Below are 24482 nucleotides of genomic sequence, written 5' to 3' on the forward strand. Positions count from 1 at the left end.
AAAAAACTTAGAAAAAACTTCATCTTTACTCGTGAACAAATAAACATGTGAATATCCAGTAAAATCATCAATAAACAATCAATATTTTTCTAGAGGTGAACTTTAGAGCAACGGCTCCCTTTCCAACAAGTTTGGTTTGAATGTTTTTATCCATTTTCATCTCAGTTCCATCATCAACCACTTCATAAGTCTTAAAAAGATTTCTATCATTCGAGATATGAAGTGTAGCTCCACTATCAAGCCACCTTTCATTCTCGGATGTCACATGGTTAGCTTCACAAGCTGTCACAACGAGGTCTTTAGTCACACCATTCGCTTCTTCTCTCTTATACCGACATTGATAAGAGCGTGCCATTGCTTGCCACAAACAAAACAATGATCTTTCTTATTGTTTTGATCTTTGGGGTTCGGATTTTTCTTGAACTTTTTTCTCGTTCTTGGCCTGAAACTTATTCTTCTGCTTGGTTTTGTTAACATCAATGACGTTAACTTTTGTTTTCAACTCAAAAACACAATTTTTTGAGAATTATAAGATGGAGATATATATTTTAGGAGGATACTCTCGTCTGTTCTTATCTATTCTAAAATTTGAATAGATCAATTATCTTATAATCCACTTATGATGCACTCTAACAGCTAGAAAATGGCTAGTTTCTTGTTACGACACAAATGCTGCTTAACAGCTAGAAAATGACTAATTTTGTGTAACAAATGCTATTTAACATTTCATTTTTTATTATTTTAATGAGTTGATATTTTCTATCAATGTACAAAATTTTATTTAAACATATAAGGAAAATGATACATTACATTATTACTTAAAATACCCAAAATAATTTTATGATTTTAATAAAATCTAACATTAATATGGCGTAATGTATATGTTTGTTTTTGTTTTATTTTGTTTTGTTTTTTTTATTTTGTTTTGTTTTGTTTTGCCTGTTATTACATACTCAGATATACGTCTTTTGCGCGCTAACGTGCGCCGAGTTTCATCACTTCTGTTCGCCATGGCCGCAAGAGACGGTCACCACCATAACCATGTAAAGAAAATCCCTCTCTTTCCTCTCCTCTCTCTTCTCTGCTTTGCTTCCATCTTCCTCGTCCTCTCTCTCTCCAGGAAAACCTCCTCCAATCCTTTGCTCTCCCACCAAAGCTTCCAATTTGGACAAAGCCCAGTGCCTGACCCGAATGTAGCCCTAGGTGGATCCTGCGACTACTCGGATGGGGCATGGATCTACGACCACCAGCCGAGATCGGCAAGGTATGATGGCTCGTGCAAGGAGATATTCAAGGGCTGGAATTGCATCTCCAACAACAAATCCAACGGTTGGGAACTCACCAAGTGGCGGTGGAAGCCCCGGCGCTGTGATCTCCCGCTGTTCGATCCCGTTTACTTTCTTGAGAAGTACAGGAACACCAACATCGGTACTCTCTCCCTCTCTTTATTTAAGCTGTAACTTCTGTAGTGTTGCCCAGAAGATCTGAGTCATCATGTTACTTGTATAACCTAAGAAAGTTTAACAGTGCAGGGTTTGTTGGGGATTCCTTGAATAGGAACATGTTCATTTCTCTGTTCTGCACTCTGAAACGTGTTTCCAGTGAAGTGAAGAAGTGGCGGCCAGCTGGTGCTGATCGTGGATTTACTTTTCTGAACTATAATCTTACCATCGCATATCACCGCACAAATCTTTTGGCTCGCTATGGTAGGTAAGGTCTCTAATTGCGTGAAGTACTTCACAATGACATGAATAAATATTAATGTGAGGGCACAAATGATTGTTTTATTTCGGCTCGCTGATTACCAGACCCATATAGGGAGGTATAAACAACTTATAGAAAAAAGGCATGTTATTGAGTAGTCTGAGAAAGGAATTTTGGGAAATTTTCCCTTAAATTACTCGAGTCCATTCGCGGGAAACTCCTTGACAAAGGCCTCTGCACCCCAGGATTATTCAAAATTTTATTCATGGACATCCGATGCTAATTAAAAAATAGTTATTCAGGAATGTGGTTGGCAACAATGAGTAGGTTAGCTTAGACTTTATCATTGGTGGTGAAGAAGGGTGATGAAAGTGATGCTTAGGTTGGTTGCAATTTGGATGTTCGATTAACTTCTTCTCGTGTCTAAGTTGAAGCTATAGACCGTGCAGTGTTTCAATTTCTTTTTCGTTTGGGGGTCTCACATGCATGAGATTGCCTCGGTATTCATGAATTATAAGGTGTTGAACATAATACTTTGTTCTTTTTCTTAGTCGTTTAGTTGATTTTGTGCACATTATATTCTACAGTTTTGGGTAATTTAGGCTTGCTCTGGTCCTGTTTCGTGCAGGTGGTCAGCTAATGCTAATGGTGGTGTGTTGGAATCTCTTGGATTTAAAGAGGGTTTTAGACTTGATGTTGATGTTCCAGAAGGCACGTGGGCGGGTGCACCAGCCTTCCATGATATTCTAATTTTTAACACAGGACACTGGTAAATTTATGTCCTCCAAATATCCTAGGGAATTGATAACTGCTGGCCATATGACCATTGAAATTTAACATTGCATGTATAACAGAGCCAGTCAGTGGTGCTGTTTACTCTTCTGCTTATGATTTATTCTGTCCTGATATTTGTTATTTTTGACTATGGGAACAGTTTTAAGTGCAAGAAGATATCACTGATCCCTTATTTGGCCTTTTTTGGTTCTTGTTAATAGGTGGTGGGCTCCTTCAAAATTTGACCCTGTGAAGTCACCCATGCTTTTCTTCAAGAAGGATCACCCTGTCATACCTCCAATACCACCTGATGTTGGCCTGGATATGGTTTTAAAGCACATGGTACAGGATTGAATATATTTTTTTTATTTAATTTTAAGTAATTGCGAAGAAGATATAGGCTTACACAAAATGGTTGGTCCAACCATGCTTCAACTTTATAATTTCTGCAGGCTTGCACATATATAACTATTGCATGCTTGCAATGAGTAGTTTTTGTAGCGACTAGTGGTGTGAAAGTCCCACCCATTGGTAACACTACAGGGGACAAATTTTGGACCTAAACTTTTATGTGTAGGCAAGACAGAGATAGTCCTGACTCCATTCTGCAATCAGATGCTATATTACTCTGCACATCTTGTGTAATTCTGTAATTAGATGCTCAAACAGTGCATGTGCTTTCATGATAGGTCTTGTTCATAAAGAAAAATTTGCGACCAGGTGCTATCAAGTTCTTTCGTACACAATCACCTAGACATTTTGAGGGAGGTGACTGGAACCAAGGTGGTACTTGTCAACGGCTACAGCCTTTATCGCCAGAGCAGGTGGATTACATGGAACTTGCATTCTATTGTGTTTATCTAGTCTATTAAGTTTATTCTACATGCACTCCTGTATTTCTCTTTTGCAAGACAACATTAATCTAACAATATTTAAACTTTATAATATGGAGGCACACCTAGTTAAATAAGTTTTGAAATCTTGGTTTACATTTCAGGTTGAAGGACTCTTCTCTCTCAAGAATAATGGAACAAATGTGGAGGCACGCCTAGTGAATTGCCACCTAAAGAAAGCCCTTAAAAGGTCTGGTTTCCATATTTTGGACATAACACACATGAGTGAGTTTAGAGCAGATGCCCATCCATCCACATCTGGTGGGAAAAAACATCATGATTGTATGCACTGGTGCTTACCAGGAATTACTGATACTTGGAATGACTTGTTCATGGAGCATCTAAAAAATATTAAGTTTAGAGATTGATATGTTAATTTTTTCATTTTGAGTTTGCATTCTCTCTTGGTTTTGCACTATTCTTGTACAAATATATAATTGTTGGGTTGGTGGAGCTTGATTTTGTTGGTGTGGCAGCCCGATTTGACGACCCGACCCGACAATAATGTGTTATGTATTTTTTGGCGGATTTTCAATGATGCTTGAGCTAATATTTTTGGCACTACTTGCGAAGAGAAAAAGTGTCAGGAAGAAAGTTTGCTCGACACTTGCTCGAGCGAAGCTTGGATAGAGAGTTAGCTCGAGGCGCGCTCGACACTCTGCTCAAGCAAATAACACATAAAAGTAAAAATTTGGATTTTTGTCTTGTGGCATTATAAATATGTACTTAATGAACAATTTAATAGGTTTTGAGTGTTCTGAACAATGAGATTTCACTTGAAAGTGTATTTTGTGATTCCTCAGTACAATCAAATCCATTGCAACTCTGTGGACATAGGCACGTGCTGAACCACATTAATTTTGTGTTGTGTGATCGATTTGCTTGCATTTGTTTTGCTTTGTTTGTCATCTTTTTTTTACAACAATAATTCCTTGGATTGGATGTGTTTGTTGCTAGGCCTGTGCTGAAAACGTTAGAACCCGGCCTGTCCATGCAACCCGACCTGACCAAAAAAAGAAAAAAAAAAGAAAGAAAGAAAAAAGGTTAAAGTAACTTGTGGGTTGAACCCGTTGAAACCGATATTCTTATAAGTCGTATAAGAAAAAGTTCAATACAAGGAATTGAAGCCAGGAGCTCAAAAACCCTAGCCTCTATCAAGAAGAACGTCGCCATTTGCGGTCTCTGCAGCTTCCATCACCGGACTCTATGTCACCATCAAGAACAATGTCGACGTCGAGTCCCTGCTCGAGAAATTGCACATGGGTGGTGTTGGCTCCACCAAGGATCACGCTCCCCCTAAAGATTCTTCTTCTTCTTCTTTTGATGGGTTTGTGGTCGAAAACGAGATAGTGAGAGATGGCTGAGATTTCGCAGAAAGTTATGTTGTCGGAAACATTTTAGGGGGGGGTTCCTATGTTTTTTACCAATGTACAATGAAAAAGATGTGTGCTTTGTGTTTTTCTCTTTGGATTTGTTTAGTGTTTTTTATTTTCCTGCTTTCCTGGTTTTTACCATTGGGGTTTTCTCTTTGGTGCTATTTGTTCTTTTCTCAAAAGATTCTAAAGCTCGATGCTTCTCTTTGCCTTGTGTTTTCATGGATGTTTGGGTCAGGTCTAGAAGTGGAATCGATTGGTTCTGTGTATTGATATTAATTTTGAACCGAGGTAGGCCATGAATTCTCGAGAAAATGGGCTTTGTTTGTATTGGCAGATGTTGGGTTTTGATCTGATTGTATATGGATAGTGGGATTTGTAAGGATTTTTGGATTTGATCAAACTACTCTGTAACAATGGTTGTACTTTGGAACAATGGTTGTAGCTGTAACGACTTTTAGAATAAAAGAGGGAAGTTTGTTGCTTAAGTAAAACGGTGCACTTTGTATTGATTGGTATAGTGTCGTTTTGTTTACATAGTTGTGTGTTTTGAGCCTTAAGTGAAATGGTGAGTTTTGCTTTAAAGGTTGTAGTATGCGTTTTACGTTTCAGTCATGGTCGTTTTAAGGCCATCTTCATGCTCTGCGTGTATAAAACCAGTGCAGCTCATGTGTAAAAGCTATGAATTGATCATTGGACTTTAATACGATTTGGAGGTTGGGAATTCCTCGAAAATTCCCTGTCAAGATTCACGAATGGAATCTTGCATTTGAGAATAATTCTATTTACGGAAGTGACTTTCTCTTGCGTAGATTCAGTGGATTTCAAGGTTGTGATTGTTGTAGTATTCTTGTTAGCAGGCACATTACAACAATCTTTTCACAAATCGCCAAAAAATTCAGAAACTTGCAATGGATTGCTTTTATTTTGCATGAAGTAGACAAAACATCTTTAAAAAAGGCATATTCTAGAAAACAAAGTCTAAACTAAATAGGCAAAAACAAGGTACGTTTTGCTGTAATGGGAGGGTTGGATACAAAATTGGAGCTGAACCGGGAGAAGCATATATGAGGAATGTGTATTCCGATGCCGGACCCAAGCCCAGAACAGGTCCACTTCCAATGTGCAAGGTGCAATGGCTTGACATAGAGTGAACCTTTCCCTTGGGGAGGTACCTGTTTCATCCAACGCAAACTTCTTAGCATTAAAAAATCTGCACGAAACATGAAATAAATAGGAAGGATGAGAGGTGAGGCTGGTATACTACCCATTGCTTGTTGGCCTTGACTGCTTGCTGTATACAATTGTGTAATGATAGTAGCCTAACTAGGGAGATTTGAAAAAGTTGAATTGTTTATTATATTTTATATAAAAATTTGTAAAAATTGTAATAATGAGATGAGATGAGATGAGATGAGATGAAATCGTTTCTGTATCAAAACAAAACCTCAGACAAAAGTCAACAAAATAGTAAATATTGTAGAAAAATGAAGACAAAATACCACACCACCTGAAGCTCGACTTTGTGGTCAGGAAGAAACTCGAGGATGACGATTGTCCTGGCGGATTGAGAATATAATTGAGGAGAGAAAGAGACTTGCAAACCCGATGGTGGTACAGCCAAGAGAGACCGGTGAAACCCGACCACGGTGACAAAAATGGAGAAGGCCAATGAGAATGAGAGGTTAAAATGGGAGGAAAAAGGTGTTGAAACTTGAAATATGCTTTCACATGTTGAAATGGAGGATCGATGATTCAACGGAAGGGCTAGAAAATTCTTTTGAACCGGAATATAATTTGCTACATTTGCTACATTTGAGTCTACTGTTAAAAATAATCCCTAATCACCGTATCAAGCGCTATTGTCAATGGGAATGTGAACTAACTGCGATATACTTTAGAGTTGGCGGGCAAGATCAGATCGAGTAGACTCTATTGCTGCTAAAGAATAATTGTGAAACTTAGCATGTGCAAGGTCTTTTAAGGGCTTAGGAATCACATGAAGAAATGCAAGTAAAGAGAACATGTTTGCAATAACTAAATATTTCTTCTTTTAAATGAGTTCCATCATTTACAGTTTGTGAGTAGAAAGAGTAATCATTAACCGAGAATTTGATATTTCTAGTAGGGGAAAATTAAGCTACCCATGTGGTCTCAAATGAAATTTTTATTTAAAAAATAAATTCATTACAAAATCCATTCAAAAAGTCTAGTATGTTTTCAAAGATGAGATGAAATGAGTTGAGATTAAAATTAAAAATTGAATAAAATATTATTAGAATATATTTTTTTAATATTATTTTTATTTTGAAATTTGTAAATATTGAGTTATTTATTTTATTTTTTGTGAAAATTTAAAAAAATTGTAATAATAAGATGAGATAAGTTGAGAGTTAAGAAAACAAACGTGGAAGCTTTCATTCCTTTTCTCTATTAAAACGTCAATTACAACTAATAAAACCATCTTATGGAATTCCCTCAAAACGAACAAATATTTGTAGATTAATTATTTGAAAAAGAGTGATGCTCTTTGTTTCATTTGCGTCCATATATAGATAAGGTATAGTGAGTTAAAATAAAAGTTGAAAGTTGAATAAAATATTATTTTTTTAATATTATTATTATTTTATTATTTTGGGCATTGGGGGTGGACTTAAACCTTGGACCCTAGATAAGTGATATTAATACTTTCGGTCTTTCCAAGAAGCCCAATGCTGCATACATTATTTAAATGTGATAGGGTGCTCGACTCGGAAACAAATGAAGCCACAACTTTATTTTATTGGACGGTTAGGCACGCTTTGTGCTGACATGTTTTATAGGACGAATTTTTCTTAATCCATTTAAAAATTGACACGTACACTTGAGCACGTGACAAATACATATTTTTTTAAATGAATAAAAAAATGTTCACTTTTTAATTTAATCTATATTTGGCACATGTTTAATGGATAGTTGTTAGTTGTGTTATACACACACAACCGAAGAGGGGAGGGGTGGCCTGGCCCCCAAGGCTTGAAGAAAAAATTTCACTTGTTGATGGTGTTCCTAAAAAGCTTCAATTCAACTATTTATTCTATCCTAAAAATATTTGGCCCCTCTAAACTTATATCCAGGCTTTGTGCATGCATGCGTCAAGTCAATGTTAGAGATTAGAGTACAGCGAAAGTGTTTACCATGAGCGAAAAATCATAAAAAGGATGTGGTTGTTTAACAGACTTCTCCACAAGTGTTCATTCGAAATCATCATTTCGATAGTGGAATGTGCTATATGATAAGACTAGAGCAACACTCACATATTCTACAGTTTAAGTGCCAAAAGTAGAGAGAACCACACTTGAGAGAGATTTTCACTTTTATGCTATAAGTACGTACCTCATCCAAAGGGGGAGGAGCTATATAAATAATATCTCTAAGTGTAACCCTCATGCTAGCCATCAAGGCTCATGAAGTGGTTATTAAGCCACTTCATAACCCTAGCCAAGGGAAGGGGGAAGGGGTACCCACTATGGGCACCTCTTTACTAAAAGGAAAACACTATTCCTAACCTCCCCGGTCACATGGCAAACCTAGTCTGAAACCGTGTCCCAGTTCATCAACTAATTTTAGATTTCTTAATTGAGAGTGACATTCTTCCTGAGCTTTGAAAGGTGTGAATTCCCCCTGGTCCCTCCCCAGAACTAGGGCTAAGATGGCTGGGTCGAGAAATGCTTCCCACCTTGATCTGGTTGCCCCGTGCAATTCTCTCCCTCCCTCTCACTGTTGCTCTTCCTAGTGCAAATCTCCTCCCTCGAGTGTAGGAGTGTAACAAGTAAGGTTCAGTCCAATTTTGTACATTTTTAAGAAGTGAATCGGTATACATAGATTTTGAAAATTTAAGAACCGATACCAAATTGATTTACTACTGAAACTTGAACTTCTGGTTTTTCTGATTTATGTCCGGACTAGTTTTTCTGGTTTTATGGATTATCTATGTTAGTAATAATATGATGGTTACATATACTAAATTATTAGTCTATTTATATTATAGTATAAATACATTATTTTTTAATAATTAACACATACAAATATAGTATTGAGTTTAACTATAGTCTATATAAGTTCTAGACTTTTTATATAATTATATATGATCAAATGTGTAAAAATGTATTTATAAAAAGAAAATATGTTATAATTTATTATGCTAAAAATGTATTTATCCTTTATATATATATATCAAAAGTAAGTTTATATTAATATTTATGTTTAAGATTAGAATTTTATGTTATATTAATTTTATATTATAGGATTAAAATTTATATGTTATATAAAATGTAATACTAAAAATTATAAGATTAATTTTAATTTTATGTTATAAGATTAATAGACTTGAAGAATAAGTTTACAATTTCATATCATATTAACTAGTAATTTAGCATATAATATATATAATATATTATAAAAGATTATGTATAATATAAATAATTATAAATATATATTGATCTGGTTCGGTTTAAACCGGTTTTAAAAATATGAAAACCGGTACCAAACCAATTTAGGATCGGTTTCGGTTCTTAAGAACCAGTACCGCATTGGACCGCTTACAAACCAGTTCGATTCGGTTCAACCGATTTTTCGATTTTTTTTACAACCCTAACCATGAGTCATAACTTATAAACTCTTCCTAATTTCTCTTTTTCAAACTAATTTATAAATTTCAAAATAAATCCTAAAATATTAATAATAATAAATATAATATATAAGTATTTCCTACAAAAAAAAAAAAAACCCTAAATGAGAAAGAAAAGTAAAAATTCTAATACACCCAAGCAATAATAATTAGGCCTCGGATGCAGAAAGAACTCTCAACCATCTCATTTCTCACGATCTCATCATTACAAATTTTCAAAATTCTTACAAAATATAATAAATAATTCAACTTTCAAATCCTAAATAATAATATTAAAAATAATATTCTAATAATATTTTATTAAACTCATCTAAAACCATCTCATCTTATTTCATCTCACTATCAGCGAACTCTCAATATAATCTCCATCTTACGTGCTGCATCTTTGTGCTATTTAAATGTGCAATGGCCCGTTATTAGGTGAAGAAAATAATTGCGGTTTATTTTTAGTAGCAAACCTTGTTTTGATAGGATAAGCTATTTTTTAAAATAGTATAGTAATATATTTTAATAAACAAAACATGAAAAACAATTATATATATATATATATATATATATATATATATATATACTAGTTAGGGCAACGTGCGCTACACGTGTGCCCAATTGTCTACCATTAAATGCTGCGAGATGTATAATAGACATCAAAATATGACCAACTTCAGATAGAATCATCATGTAAAGCAAATCATCATATTATCACAAGCAGCATATGAGTAAGGATTTTGGATTAAATCATTTCCCTTTTTATCTCATATTATAAACCCTAATATCAATGATTATATCCAGTAGTATTTTTACGAGTTCCAGATAAAATAACATATAATGAGAATCTTGAATCTTATTAGGTAGCAAACTCAAGAATTAAATGCACTTAAATGAAATGTAACATCCATAAGCAAATTAAGATTATTTCTTTTACTAAAAATAAAATATTGTTTGGTTAAGCTTACCAAAATCTCTTGTTTAAAAGGTTAATGTTTCTATAATATTAAAAAATAATATTCTAATAATATTTTATTTAATTTTTAATTTTCATTTCAACTAATCTCATCTCAATTAGGATCTAACCTATAAAAAAAAACAACCTCAATATCCAAACTCACCTAATCGGCAAAAGAGCAAAAACATAAGAGAATTGGATTTGATGAGAAAAACAGGAAAAAAAGAGAGAGAGAAATTGATAAGAATACTGTTCATCCCTTACTTATTTTCAAATAAAAGTCTATTTGAAAATATATTTTATTCCAAAATTTTCATATCATATCTCATCTCCTTTTTAAACATAACTGAAATACAAAACTTTTAAAATAATCATTACAACTTTATCAAAATTTCAAGTTTCATATAAAATATAATTTATCTTTGTAAATTTCAAGACAAAAATACTATTATAAAATAATCATTACAAAATACTATTATAAAATAATTTATCTCATCTCCTTTTTAAACATAACTGAAATACAAAACTTTTAAAATAATCATTACAACTTTCTCAAAATTTCAAGTTTCATATAAAATATAATTTATCTTTGTAAATTTCAAAACAAAAATACTATTATAAAATTATAATCTAAGTGTCTGATAATATTTTAATTTTATAATATTTTTTATTTAACTCTTTCTCTCTTTCAATTATTTTTTATAAAATTTCATCTCATCTAACTCTCTCCAACATTATATAAATTTTCAGAGAAGGAAAAAATTAAAAATGTTCTAATATATATTAATATATTCTAGACCATATTATTTAACACTAAAAATAATGTTAAATTATTGCATTAGTTTAAAGGTAGTTTAGCTCTTAATTTAAGAATGCAAACCAGATCATCTTAATTTACTTCAAAAGTTTTCATAACTCTTTTTAATATTATTAAAACAGAAACACTATAAGAAATAATAACAATGAAAAACATTAATTTATTTAACATTTTCACACTTGGCTAAATAAAATAGTAATAATGACATATTATATTTTTAAATTATTAAGAAGTTATAATTTATTTCCTTATGAAAATTTGTAATTATACTAACCAACCTACTATTATTACTCTTAATAATTATAGTTGGATGCACATGTTGTATATTTGTTATTTCCAAAATAAATATATAATGTGTCAGTTTTAAAATTCAAAACTACAGTGGTAAGTATTAAATAATTTAATCATATATTTTATAAAGTCTCATCCTTTACATTTAAAAAAATGTAATGATAGAGTTACTACCCTATTACTACCCAATTACTACTTATAGTTAATTTCAAGTTTTTTATTTTTTTATCATTTTCTTTGAAGTATTTTTTTAACATCCTTAATCGAAAAAATTAAAAAAATATCTAATTTTATTAATAATTACTTCCTTAACCATAAAGTAAAATAAAAAATTTAAAAAAAAATTCAAATATAAAAAGAGTAGTAAATGAGTAGTAGGAGAGTAGTAACCTTATCATTTTCCTTTAAAAAAAATTAAATAAACTATAGTGCATTAGAAACTATAGATCTACATCAAATAGTGTAATTAATTTCAGGTTAATTAATAAACTATTCAATTTATCCAGAAATAAAAAAAATATTTAAGTTTATTTCTTAATAAATCATTAAACAAAAATCATTAATAAAAGGAAAAAAATTAGATTTATACTGAAATGTAACAATTGAATTCAATATTTACATAAGTCAAAATTAAAGGAAATAAAACATAATAAAACACAATAAAGACACAGCCGCTCCTATCAAAAAAATTAAATAAAAAAAATTAAAAAAAAAAGAAAGAGCCGCGGCTTGGATTCATCGTGGTGGTTAACGGCGGCACGATAGAAGCTGATATTGGAAGGGGAGGAACGCCGGACGGAGGGGAAGAGAATGGGTGGGGCGGTGTTAGCCACGCCGGCGTGCGGCGGCGCACTGGAGGCGACGAAGAATCGGACAGGTCGCGGATTGGATTCGCTCGTGGCTGTCAACGGCCGCACGAGAGGGGCTGAGATTGGAAGGGAATGGACGTCGGTCAGAGGGGAAGAGAATGAGAGCGGCGGTGTCGAGCACGACGGCATGCGGCGGGGCACCGTAGCAGATGAAGAAACGGACGAGGGAGTGGGGAGGAGGGGCTCACGCGCAGGAGAACCAAGGGCAAAATGGGAAGAATTTCAGTGGCAAAATCGAAATTTTAAAATAAAATTAGGGGTAAAATTGGAAAAAAAAATGTTAGACGAAAACACTGTTCCTAACCTATTCGCGCTTTATATATAAGTAGATATATATATATATATATATATATATAAAAGGGTAATGCTAGATACAATCTTAGGGTCAGTGAGCTCATGCACACTATTTGAAAAAATTAGGGTCTATTATTAAAAAATTATTTTTTCTTGGGTCTCAAATTTTTTCATTTTTTTCAAACGACAGTTGCGCATCCTAAGTTTCCAAATATCATTTTTCATAAAAAATCAATTCTTTATTTTTTCAAATTCAAACCCTATAGGAGTATTTCTTTATCGCGCATCATTCAAAACCCTAAAGCAAGTCGGGCAGAACATATACGTTTTGGGTGTGACACACCAAAATTTTTTAAAACCCTTCTTTAATACATACTTTTTGTTTAGATGTCCTCAAGAATTTTAAAAAATCCAACTTAGCACTTAGTTCTCCAAGTTTCTTTTGATTTTTCAATAATTTTTTGATACTTGTAACTATTTTTTGATCATTAGTAAAATCTCACATTCTCTCATATATTGATTTATTTATTTTTTCACATATCATAATACGCAAGAAAATTCTTGGTCTTTTTTAATAAGCTATTCGGTATATTTAAAACCTAATTTTTCCTATTTGTTGACACTTTTCCATTCAAGTCTTCTACTAGCAGCTAGTTTATGTTAATTGGATTTTGTTTACATCTATGCTGCCATTGAGTTAACAATTAGGAGTGAAGACACCATATATCCCATGGCTATTCCTATCTATATCGTGGAGGCCTGACAACATTCAGTCTTAAATTCAACAATAAAGTTTATTCTTTGTTTTCTTAGCTTTTATCATTTATTTATGCTTTTATGATGGATTTGTAGAACAGTGTTGGCTTTTTTATTATTTAATCGATTTTGAGCGATTAGAATATTGATTTTTTACTTCAAATCTTTAAATAGATTTTTAATAATGCATGTGTACTAATTTAAAGGGAGACTACACAAACTTATATGCTTTTATATTTATATCGATTGGCCCCTTGACAAAAATTCCTGGTCCCTCCCCATCCTAAAGCAATGGAGAATATAAGTGAGATTATGAGAAGATCCATTAATAAGGTTGTCTTATAGGACACGGATGTGCAAATAATTATAAGAAACAGCTACGATCGAGCGCAAACATTAGAAAGATTAATTTAATTAACACCTATTATATAGACAATTAGGAATATTAAATGTTTGAAATACTTCCTATTTTTATTATGTAGCCTTCATTTTCAATATCAAATTTATTAAAATTATTAATCGAAGAATGCAAGTAAATTTATTAAGCTTTGCAATAATATTGTAAACAGAATAAAAAGATTATCAATTTTTTTATGCATGACTAGTTGGATAATAGATTTAGAAAAAAGAAAAAAAAAAAAAAAACTAGTTGGATAATAGGTACAAGAACACATCCCTTCAAACCCATGTGAAAATAGCGGGATCATGGATAGTAGTAGAGAGGAAATCAAAGCCATAAAAATGCTATCTCTTTGTTAAGTATCCTAAAAACAATGTCCTTGAAAAGAGATTGATAGAGAAGATCAGGTAATTGTTTAGTAAACATGGCAGAAGAATTGTCAAGCTTGTGGGCAAACTTTAACCTAACAAAGACTGAGAGAGAAGAGGTATCCTTTACTGAAGAAGAGACCAAACATGCAGACATGAAAGCACACAGATGCCTTCTGTTATTCATCTTAATGGAAAAGAACCTCAACAAAGAAACTTTTAAAACAACTATGACTAAGATTTGGAATCTTGAAGGGAGTATAGTTTTTCATGAAGTGGAACACCATAGATACCTAGTGGAATTTCTGAAATTTGTGGACATAGAACGGGTATTAAAGGGCAGGCATTGGTCCTTTGATAAGCACTTAATCTGCATACAACCATTCGAAAGCATCAACTCTCCCAGTGAAGCTCCATTTATGCATGAACCATTTTGAATTCAATTATATGGTTTGCCTCTTGCAGCTATGACAACAAAAGGGGGGAAATAATTGGATCTTCAATAGGTGAGAATTTAGCTGTGGATGTGGATGAGGAAGAGGTAGGGTGGGGAAAATTCCTTTGAATTAGGGTGAACATGGACATAACTCAACCTCTTCCAAGAGGGAAACTAATTTGAGTTGATGGTAAACAAAACTGGATTGATTTCAAATATGAGAGGCTCCCTTTATTTTGCTTTTAGTGTGGTGCAAATCATCATGTTCATAAGGGTTGTTTAGTGGAAAAAAAAAAGATTGATAAACAGGGAACTGTTACATCTCAATATGGCCAGTGGTTGAGAGCTACATCTTTTAATTTAATGGCTACTGGTGACAAAAGAGAAGGGGGAAAGGGGAACAGAATTACAAAAGATCAAGAAGGTAATATAGAGGGACAAGGTAGCAGGACTCCTATGTCTAAGCAGATGACTCATGTTCACACTAAGGATGTTCCTTTTCAATGCTCTCCTCAACAACAACCAGAGAACCTGTCCCAATTTACTGAACCAACAAACAAGGGGAAACAAATTGTACAGATGGGGTTGATAGATCAAAAAGATACTGATGATATACAGAGGTAGCTCCCTCACGAGGAAGATTATCAAAAGGCAACCCTTACTTCAGATAATGAAAACAAAACCAGTAATAACTTTGTGGAAAAGGTGGTCATACCATCCAAGACATTAGGTTGGAAAAGAAGGGCTAGAGCTATTAAACTGTCAAGATTTTAGGAGATGGATTGTGGAGAATCCAACCAAGCTGATTTCAGCACATGGAAGAGAGATTATGACAAAGAGACGAATGGAGACTAGCAAAGAATTTCAAATAAGGCTAAAGAGGGGCTCAATCTTGAAAAGAGCATAAATCAGGAAAATGAAGTGGAGGATGCTGTGCAACCCCACATATAGCAATGAAATGCATGTCATGGAAATGTAGAGGGCTTGGGAACCCTCGACCAGTTAATGAGTTTCAGTTTATGGTGAAGCAAAAGTACCCACAAATTCTCTTTCTCATTGAAACTAAAAGCACAAGAGAGAGGATTGAGATCATAAGGAATAAATTACGATTTGATAAAAGTTTTGTTGTAGATAGTAGAGGTACTAGAGGGGGATTTGCAATGATGTTTACGTCTAATCTTGACATTGAGGTGAAAAATTACACATGCTCTCATATCTGTGTCGAAGTTTTACCTTCTCAGTGGGGGAAAGAGTTGGACACTCACAGGATTTTATGGAGATCCAATTACTGCCAAGAGAGAAGAGAGTCGGTAACTTTTGAGAATGTTACAACCCAAGCATAATGGACCATAGTTGTGCATGGGGGATTTCAATGAACTTCTCTATCAACATGAAAAGTATGGAGGAACAATAAGACCTTTATTTCAAATGGAAGCCTTCAGACAAGTTATGCGGGATACTGACTTGAATGACATGGGTTATACTGATACTAAATATACGTGGTCAAATAATAGAGAAGGTTCTGACTTTACAAAAGAAAGGCTTGACAGGGTTTTGGCTAACATTACCTACATAAGGATGTTCCAACAATTTCAGTCTCAACATTAGCAACATGTTCCTCTGATCATAGTTCTCTGTTAACACAGTTGAACACTCAGACACCATCTGTTAATAGAAAACAAAATGTTTAGATATGAGCTCAATTGGGGGCTTGACAATTCATGCAAGGATCAAATTAAAGAGGCATGGAAAGAAAATGATACAGTTGACTGATCCATGACATCACTAACCCTTAAGCTCAAAGGATACAAAGAGTGTTTGATAGATTGGAACATAAATCAAGAGAGGAACAAAAATGAAGACATTGAAAGCCTTATATGCCACATTAAACAAATGAAAGAGATGAATACAGGTGGTACCCAGGAAGAAATAAAACAGTTCCAGCAACAAGTAAATCTGAGATTGAAGCAAGATGAAGTCAAATGGAAACAAAGATCAAAACAAAATGGCTAACAGAAGGAGATAGAAACACAAGATATTGTCACAACTGTGCTACTCAAAGGAGGAAAAACAATGCCATAAACAAGATCACTTATGAGGTAGGCATTTCACATGCTTCTCCAGAAGGCATCAATAAGACATTTCAGGATTTCTTCTCTCTTCTATACACAACTTCTCAGCCCTCGGGTCAACAACAATGTTTGGCATCCATTCCTCATGATTTCAGATGAGATGAATCTCAACTTAATTAAAGACTTTGAGATGATAGAAGTTAAGGAAGGATTGCATCACATAAATCCCATGACTTCACCAGGACCAGATGGCTTTTCAGCTAGTTTTTATCAATAGAATTGAGAATCAACAGGTAAAGATCTTTGTGAAACTATCACACTGGCACTAAACACAAACAGATGGGATAAAGTCATTAACGAGGCTTTCATAGTCTTAATTCCAAAAATAAAAAATCCCAAAAATGTTACACAATTTCGACCCATCAGCTTGTATAACGTTTTATATAAAGTCATGGCAAAAGTCCTACCCAATAGATTGAAGAAGATATTGCCTTACATAATTTGTCCAACACAAAGTGGTTTTGTTCAAGGGAGGCTAATAGCAGACAATGTAATAGTAGCTTTTGAAGCCTTGCACACTGTGCAATGTAAAATGAAAGGAAAACAAGGTTATATGGCCCTTAAGATTGATATGAGCAAGGCCTATGATAGGCTAGAATGAACTTTTATTGAAAGGGTGATGAAGAAAATGGGTTTTCACAGGAGATGGACATATCTTATTACGAAATGTGTAACTTCAGTTTCATATTCTATTCTTATCAATGGAATATCACAACCTAGCATCATTCCATCTCAAGGCATTAGACAAGGTAACCCTTTGTCACCATGCTTATTCATTCTATGCTCAGAAGCACTAAGTCAGATGCTTAACAAAGCAGCAGTGAAGGCCAGATAATAGGTCTTTCATTAGCAAGGGATCAACTTCACTTAAATCATCTATTTTTTGCAGATGATAGTATACTTTTTTGCAAGGCATCATCAATGGAATGGACCAAGCTACTTCATCTCTTAAGCCTCTATGAATCAGCATCTGGCCAGGGATTGAATAAGGAAAAATCTTCCATATTTTTCAACATGCTCAACCAAATACAGCATCAGTTGTGTAGCAGGAGTCAGGAATACAAATTTAAGTGAAAAATATCTTGGTCTACCAAATCCGATAGGTAAATCAAGGAATCAAGGTTTTAGAGAAATCTTAGACAAAGTTAGAGCTAAACTGAGTAATTGGCAGCTAAAATTTTTATCACAGGCAGGAAGGGAAGTTTTGATTATTCTAGTGACCAGGCTACTTCATCTCTTAAGCCTCTATGAATCAGCATCTGGCCAAAGATTGAAAAGGAAAAATCTTCCATATTTTTCAACAAGCTCAACCAAAGACAACATTAGTTGTGTAGCAAGAGTCAGGAATACAAATTCAAGTGAAAAATATCTTGGTCTACCTAATCTGTTTGGTAAATCAAGGACTCAAGGTTTTAGAGAAATCTTAGACAAAGTTAGAGCTAAACTGAGTAATTGGTAGCTAAAATTTTTATTACAGGCAGGAAGGGAAGTTTTGATCAAATCAGTGCTACAAGCCATACCTACTTATGCAATGGGAGTCTTTAAATTTCCTAAAGGTTTTGCTGCAACAACTTAACAGACTACTAGCAGGTTACTGGTGGGGTTAAATCAATCAAGAGAGAAAGATAAGTTGGTTAAGTTGGTCTCAAATGGGAACGTCAAAATGGAGAGGGGATTAGGATTCCGTAACTATGAATGCTTTAACCTTGCATTGCTTGCAAAACAAGGTTGGAGGATTCTCCAATATCCTAATTCCCTAGTTTCTAAGGTTTTGCAAATAAAATACTTTCCTAACTCAAAATTCTTGAAGGAAAAACTAGGCATTGCTCCTTCATTCATATGGAGGAGCATCTTATCTGCTAGAGATTTATTGCAATGGGGTTTAATTTGGAGAATTGGTAATGGTAGCTCAGTTAGAATCTGGTCAGACCCATGGCTTCTTCAACCTAATTTGTTCAAGCCTCAAAGTGGCATAAATCTGTTGGAAAGAGATGCAAAATTGGAAACACTTATACAAGAAGATATCAGAGAATGGAATGCCCTTTAATCACAGCTGCTTTTAACACTCAAGAAACTGATCTAATCACCTATATTAGCCTTTGTAGACAACAAGACCAATTAATGTGGAGAGGCACAACACATGGTGATTTTACAGTAAGGAGTGCATATCATCTTCAAGTAGAGCTGCACGCTAGAAAGCAAACTGAAACATCATACAAACTATTCCCAAGTGACGATTGGTCCAAACTGTGGAGGCTTCCTATTCCACCAGCTTCAAAAACATTTTTGTGGAGGGCTTGCAGAAATATTTTGGCAACTAGAGTTAACTTATGTAAAAAGAAAATTATGGAAGATTCAACATGTTCAATGTGCCTTCAACAACCAGAGACAATAGAACACATTTTATGGGATTGTGTATTAGCTTCTGATGTATGGAGTGCCTCATTCAAAAAGATTCAGAAGAGTCAGAAAACACAAACCAATTTCAATCAGATCATGCAAGATATGTAGAACAAGCTCGACAAGGAGGAAATGATGGAATTTCTATTGACCTTTCGAAACTTATGGTGGAGAATGAATAACTGATTTTTAGGAACATCTTCATTAAACCAAAACAAGTGACACACAGAGTGAATCAAATGAGGACTAACTTAGAAGTTGCAAATTTTAGAGATCACAACCATGGCATAAATCAAGTGACGACTGACTTAAAAGCTACAAATTTTAGGGATCACAACCATAGCATACCATACAATACTAGCAGAATTATATGGGAATGTCCTCCACATGGTTATTGTAAGATAAACTGGGATGTTGTAGTGGACTCAAGCTCGTGTAAAATAGGTATAGGAGCTACTGTTAGGGATGAGCAATGGAATTTTTTGGCCACAATGAGGAAGAAGATGACTTCCATCCTAGAACCCCTAATAGTAGAAGCAATGGCAGCTCATAAAGCAATCATTTTTAGTATTGAACTTGGCATGACAAATGTTGTAATGGAAGAAGATTGACAACTAGTGGTTCAGGCAATACAAAAGAAGCATCAACAGAACAACTACTTTGGAATGCTTATTATAGACATCAAAGTTTTAATCAATAGATTCATACATCAACTTCTCATCTAATGATGTCCCCCTAATAAATTTGCAGGACCCTAAGTTTGAACAAAGATGCTCCTAAAGACTCTTATCTTGACAACGTGACATGTTTCTATGGGTGTACATTTAAGCTGCTTACCCGACCCGACCCGACCCGAAACAAAACGGTGTGGAACGGAAGACTTCCGTTTGAACTCCGAATTGAGTCGGCTAAATCGGTTAATACCCGATAACCGAACGATGCCGTTTTACTTTTATAAAAAATGGGTTTTCTTCCAGACACTAGCCCTCTCTCTCGCGCTCTTTCTTCCAAACGCTAGCCCTCTCTCTCACACTCTGCCCTCTCACAGACTATTTAACCCTCTCACAGACTCACACTTAGCCTCTCGCACTCAGCCCTCACGCAGTCTCAGCCCTCTCAGTTCTCACTCTCGGTGTCTCAATCTCTCTCTCAGACAGAAGGTATGGATGATTTGATCCGTTAGGGTTCTTGAGTTTGGGTTTTTCTTGGTTGTTGAACTTTTGGGTATTATGGATTTCCGATTTTGGCTTTTGGTTTTGGGTTTTCGATTTGGATTTTTGGTCTCCTTAATTTTTTCCCAGCTGATGCGGGCTATTCCTGATGTTGTCCTACCTTTTTTTCTTTGTAGTGATGATTGTCAATTCGAGTATGTTTAGAAATCTAAGCCCTACTCGTTGCTCCTTTGTTTTCTGTTATCAAATTAAAATGGAACTCTCATTGAGCAAGTAAAGAAGAACCAAAACAGGGGATTCTTAAAGAAAAAAAATCATTATTTGTGTTCACACCATTTTGTCAATAGAAGATACTATATCAAAAGTATGTGTAATTTCTCTTTTCTAAAAAAGGTATATAACCCAAAAAAAGAGAGAAAATTAGGGCTATACATACATACATTCATTCATATCTCACTGGATAAAACATTGGAGAGATTTGGACTTAAAAATGTAAAAGAGCTTGTTTCACCGGGAGAACTAGGACCTACCCATGTGTTTCTGTAGATCAAGACCTCCACTCTTTGTCTGTGTGTTCTATACAAGTTACTTTTGCATGGATTGCTAGTTGCAGCTATATCTAATTTGTTCTTTACCTGCAGTCAAATAGTCAATTATATACAAAATTGGGGTGAGATTTAATTTAAATGGGTATAGATGATGATTCAATTAATGTAAAAATGAAGGTTGGACAACGTGGGACTTGTAGTACTACATTGCCATGTCATGATCTGTCTATAGTACTAATTGTCTTAAATCTGAAGAACGATATTCATAAGTACTCTGTTAACCATTGGAAATCTAATACATGAAGTCATCTCAGCAATGTCAAATTATTAGCAATAGATGAAAAGTCATTCACTTGATGTTTGAGTTGCAATTATCATTCCAATTTTATTGGATGTCCCCAAGGGGACAAAAATGGTTCCAAGTAATTAATAACTTGTCCCTCTTGAGGCAGAGTGCGGATTATCCTTTGGCTACCCGAAGAACGGAATCTCCATTAGCAACTTACCTCCCCGCGAGGTGAAAGGGATGAGTGGAATGCCTAAGGCTGCTCTATCCCTCTCGTGAAGGAGTGCAAGTCAGCCTTCGGCTACCAGAAGACAAAATCTCCACCAACAGAATATTCATCATTGGAATCTCCATCAGCAACTTACCTTCTCGCGAGGCAAAATGGATGATTGTAATGCCTATGGCTACTCTATCCCTCTTGCAAAGGAGTGCGGGTCAGCTTTCAGCTACTCGAAGATAGAATCTCCACCAAAGAACTCTCTATCAACGAAATCTACATCAACGACATCCCCACCAATGGAATCTCCTGCAACGGAACATCATCTCCAACGACAAAACTCCAAACGAATAGCGCCCCAAATCTTCATCGCACCCTAGCAAGGCAACTCAGGTTCACGAATTTCGCACAGGTGATTGGAAAATATTTGCACTAACAGGTTTAATGTTTGCAACATCTTCTACTTACCTTCTCATTAGGGTCAATAGGCAGGTCTAGCCTTAAGGTGGTCCAGTCTGCCTCTAGGCAAAGTGTGGGTTCAGTCTTTCGATTGCCCGACATTACTTTCATGACAACATAGCGCAATCAGACATCTTCTACTTACTTCCCATTAGGGCCAACAGGTGGGTCCAACTTTAAGGCGGCCCGACCTGTCTCAAAGCGAAGTGTGGGTTCAGTCTTTTGACTGCCCGACATTACTTCAGAGTTAACATGCCTTCGAGTTCCACAACAGCCTGAAGTAGTCCCAGAGGGTTGAAGGGCACCTTGACTGCTTCGCACAGCTTACGACGGACATACTCTAACATTAACCGTAATTCACATCGAAAAAGAAAACTTCACTAACATAATCGAAAACAAAAATGTCGGGAGAACGTACACATTTCAACAAGGCTTAAGGTGAGTCCAGTCTTACAAGCTGTTCGCACCCTTTTACTATTTTTATTAAAATCAGCAAGCTGGAAAGGTTAGGAACTGCCCGACCACCCAAGTGTCTAAATAGGTGGGTAGGTCACTTGACTACCCGGCCAACTTTTGTACACATCTAACGCAGTCGAGCTTATCTCCCGCTTATCTCACCAGGTCAGGGACCAATAGGTGAGCAAGTTGCTTGACTTCCTAAATACCTTTCGTATGCAACTTATGCGGTCAAGCCTACTTCCCGCTTACCTCGCCATAGCCGACCAACTTTCATACGCACTTAAAGTGGTCGAGTCTACCTTCTGCTTATCTCGCCAAGACGTACTCGCGCCTTACACATTTTAAGTGGTCGAGCCCATCTCCTGCCTAATCTCGCACTTGGAAATCTTTACTGCTTAAACACTAGAGGAACAGATGACAAAGACCAGCTCCCGGAGTTTATTTCTCTTTGGATGGAGGTGGATTAGGTTGATTACATATTTTACCTTTAAAGGATTCTCAAAGTCAAAAATTGCTCTTAAGAATCGTGGGTAACTGTAAAAGGGGAAAAATACATCATACCCAAAATAGTTTTCAAGGCTCAGCCCATAAAGAGGGTCATCACTAGAAAACAAATATGAGAGAATGAGAGGGGACAAGAAGGGACTGAGGGATGAGGGTGTTAGGAGTGAGGGTGTTAGGAGAGAGAGGGTATCAGGAGAAAGTAGGATAGGAAGAGAGGGTCAAACACACAAAGCAGACATCCCTCACCACTATTGATGGGCTTGTAAACAGAGGGTCAGAGGGGTAGAGGGCCTACGGTTTCAGGGGCTTTTTGCATTTTTTTTCGACTTCTTCTTCAACCTGAGAGCTCCAGAGAGAAGTTATTCTCCAACAAATAAATCTACAGCTTCCATTGTATAGTGAGAAATAAGAGGCTATGAGAGACTGTTAAAAAGCTTATTATAGTGTCGAACCATAAATATGTGTGTTCATATCTTCTTATTTTCTCTGCATTTAAATACTAATCATCGCCATGGATGTACGCACCGACACCGACACCGACACACACACACACACACACACATATATATATACACTAGGTTTGCTACATATGCTACTACCGATTTAATAATTATTTTTTATAATTAATAAAACTCTAAAATATTTTCACATTGTTTAGTTCATTATCATATTAAGAATTATTATTTTTCCTCGATTATTCCTAGTTTTAATGATTAGTTCTAATTGATATGCATTTTGAAGATTATATTTTTCGATACAAAAAACGCAGCAACACTTTCTCCTGAACATTCGTTCCTTTCATTGTCCAACCAACACATTGCATACAAATTTAGCCCTTGCCTGGGATCACCAAGCAAGGGCAATCTGACCGACAAATTGCTAAAAAATTTCGAGTATCGCAAGAACATAATCACTGCTTAGGATCATTGAGTAAGACCAGTCTGACCAATATATTGCTCGGTAATTCCAAACATCTCAAGAAAATGATCATTTTCATTAATTAGAGGTATCATCTATGCTAGTCTATTTCTTTGTCGGACAACAGTCAACATTTTTAGAGAATGTAAGTGAGAAGATCCAGTTGATTTTTGTCTTATATATAGGACACAGCCGATTTGCAAATAATTATAACAAACAGAAATTAAAATTAATTTAACTAACATATCTATTAACAGACAATTAGGAATTTTAAAAGTTTGAAATTCATTTCTTAGTATCAAATTTATTAAAATTACTAATTGAAGAATGTAAGGAAATTTATTAAGCTTTGCAATAATATTGTAAACGGAATTTCAAAAAATTATAAATTTTTTATGCACGACTAGTTGGATAATAGATTCATAAAAATAAAAAAAAGGCTAGACGTTGGATAAAAATAGGTACAAGAACGTCCCTTTAAACCCATGTGAAAATAGCAGGCCGGACAGTTGATCAGAGATGAAATCAAAGCTATAAGGACTGATTTGATTATACAAAATTAAATTATCTTATCTCACATGATTATTATAATGTTTTTAAATTTTTACACAAAATATAATATATAATTTAATTTTTTTAAATCTCAAAATAAAAATAATATTATAATAATATTTTATTTAATTTTTAATAAAATATATCATCTTATATGTACATAATTAAAAGATATTGTCATGTTATATGTACATCTTGTTATGTCTTTGTTAGGTATCCACCTAAAAATGAAGTCAATTGCTGATCAT

At 34.8% G+C, this 24482-nt stretch overlaps 1 protein-coding gene across 3 annotated transcripts; it reads left to right on the plus strand.

The window, feature by feature from the left end:
* Positions 1-971: 971 nt before the first annotated feature.
* Positions 972-5209, plus strand: LOC109019601 (protein trichome birefringence-like 13). Of its 3 annotated transcripts, none has more exons than XM_035687146.1 (7): positions 972-1428; positions 1533-1710; positions 2333-2473; positions 2700-2820; positions 3168-3302; positions 3476-3561; positions 4329-5209. In XM_035687146.1, the coding sequence occupies exons 1-7, from the start codon at positions 1011-1013 to the stop codon at positions 4417-4419; spliced, it is 1170 nt and encodes a 389-aa protein (XP_035543039.1). In that variant the 5' UTR covers positions 972-1010; the 3' UTR covers positions 4420-5209. The 3 variants fall into 3 exon arrangements, with proteins under 3 accessions (XP_035543039.1, XP_035543040.1, XP_035543038.1); XM_035687147.1 differs by lacking the exon at positions 4329-5209 and adding an exon at positions 3848-4229; XM_035687145.1 differs by lacking the exon at positions 4329-5209 and having other exon boundaries at positions 3476-4229.
* The last annotated feature ends 19273 nt before the right edge of the window (positions 5210-24482 follow it).

This window comes from Juglans regia, unplaced genomic scaffold (assembly GCF_001411555.2).
Source record: "Juglans regia cultivar Chandler unplaced genomic scaffold, Walnut 2.0 Scaffold_696, whole genome shotgun sequence".
Classification (NCBI taxonomy): Eukaryota; Viridiplantae; Streptophyta; class Magnoliopsida; order Fagales; family Juglandaceae; genus Juglans; species Juglans regia.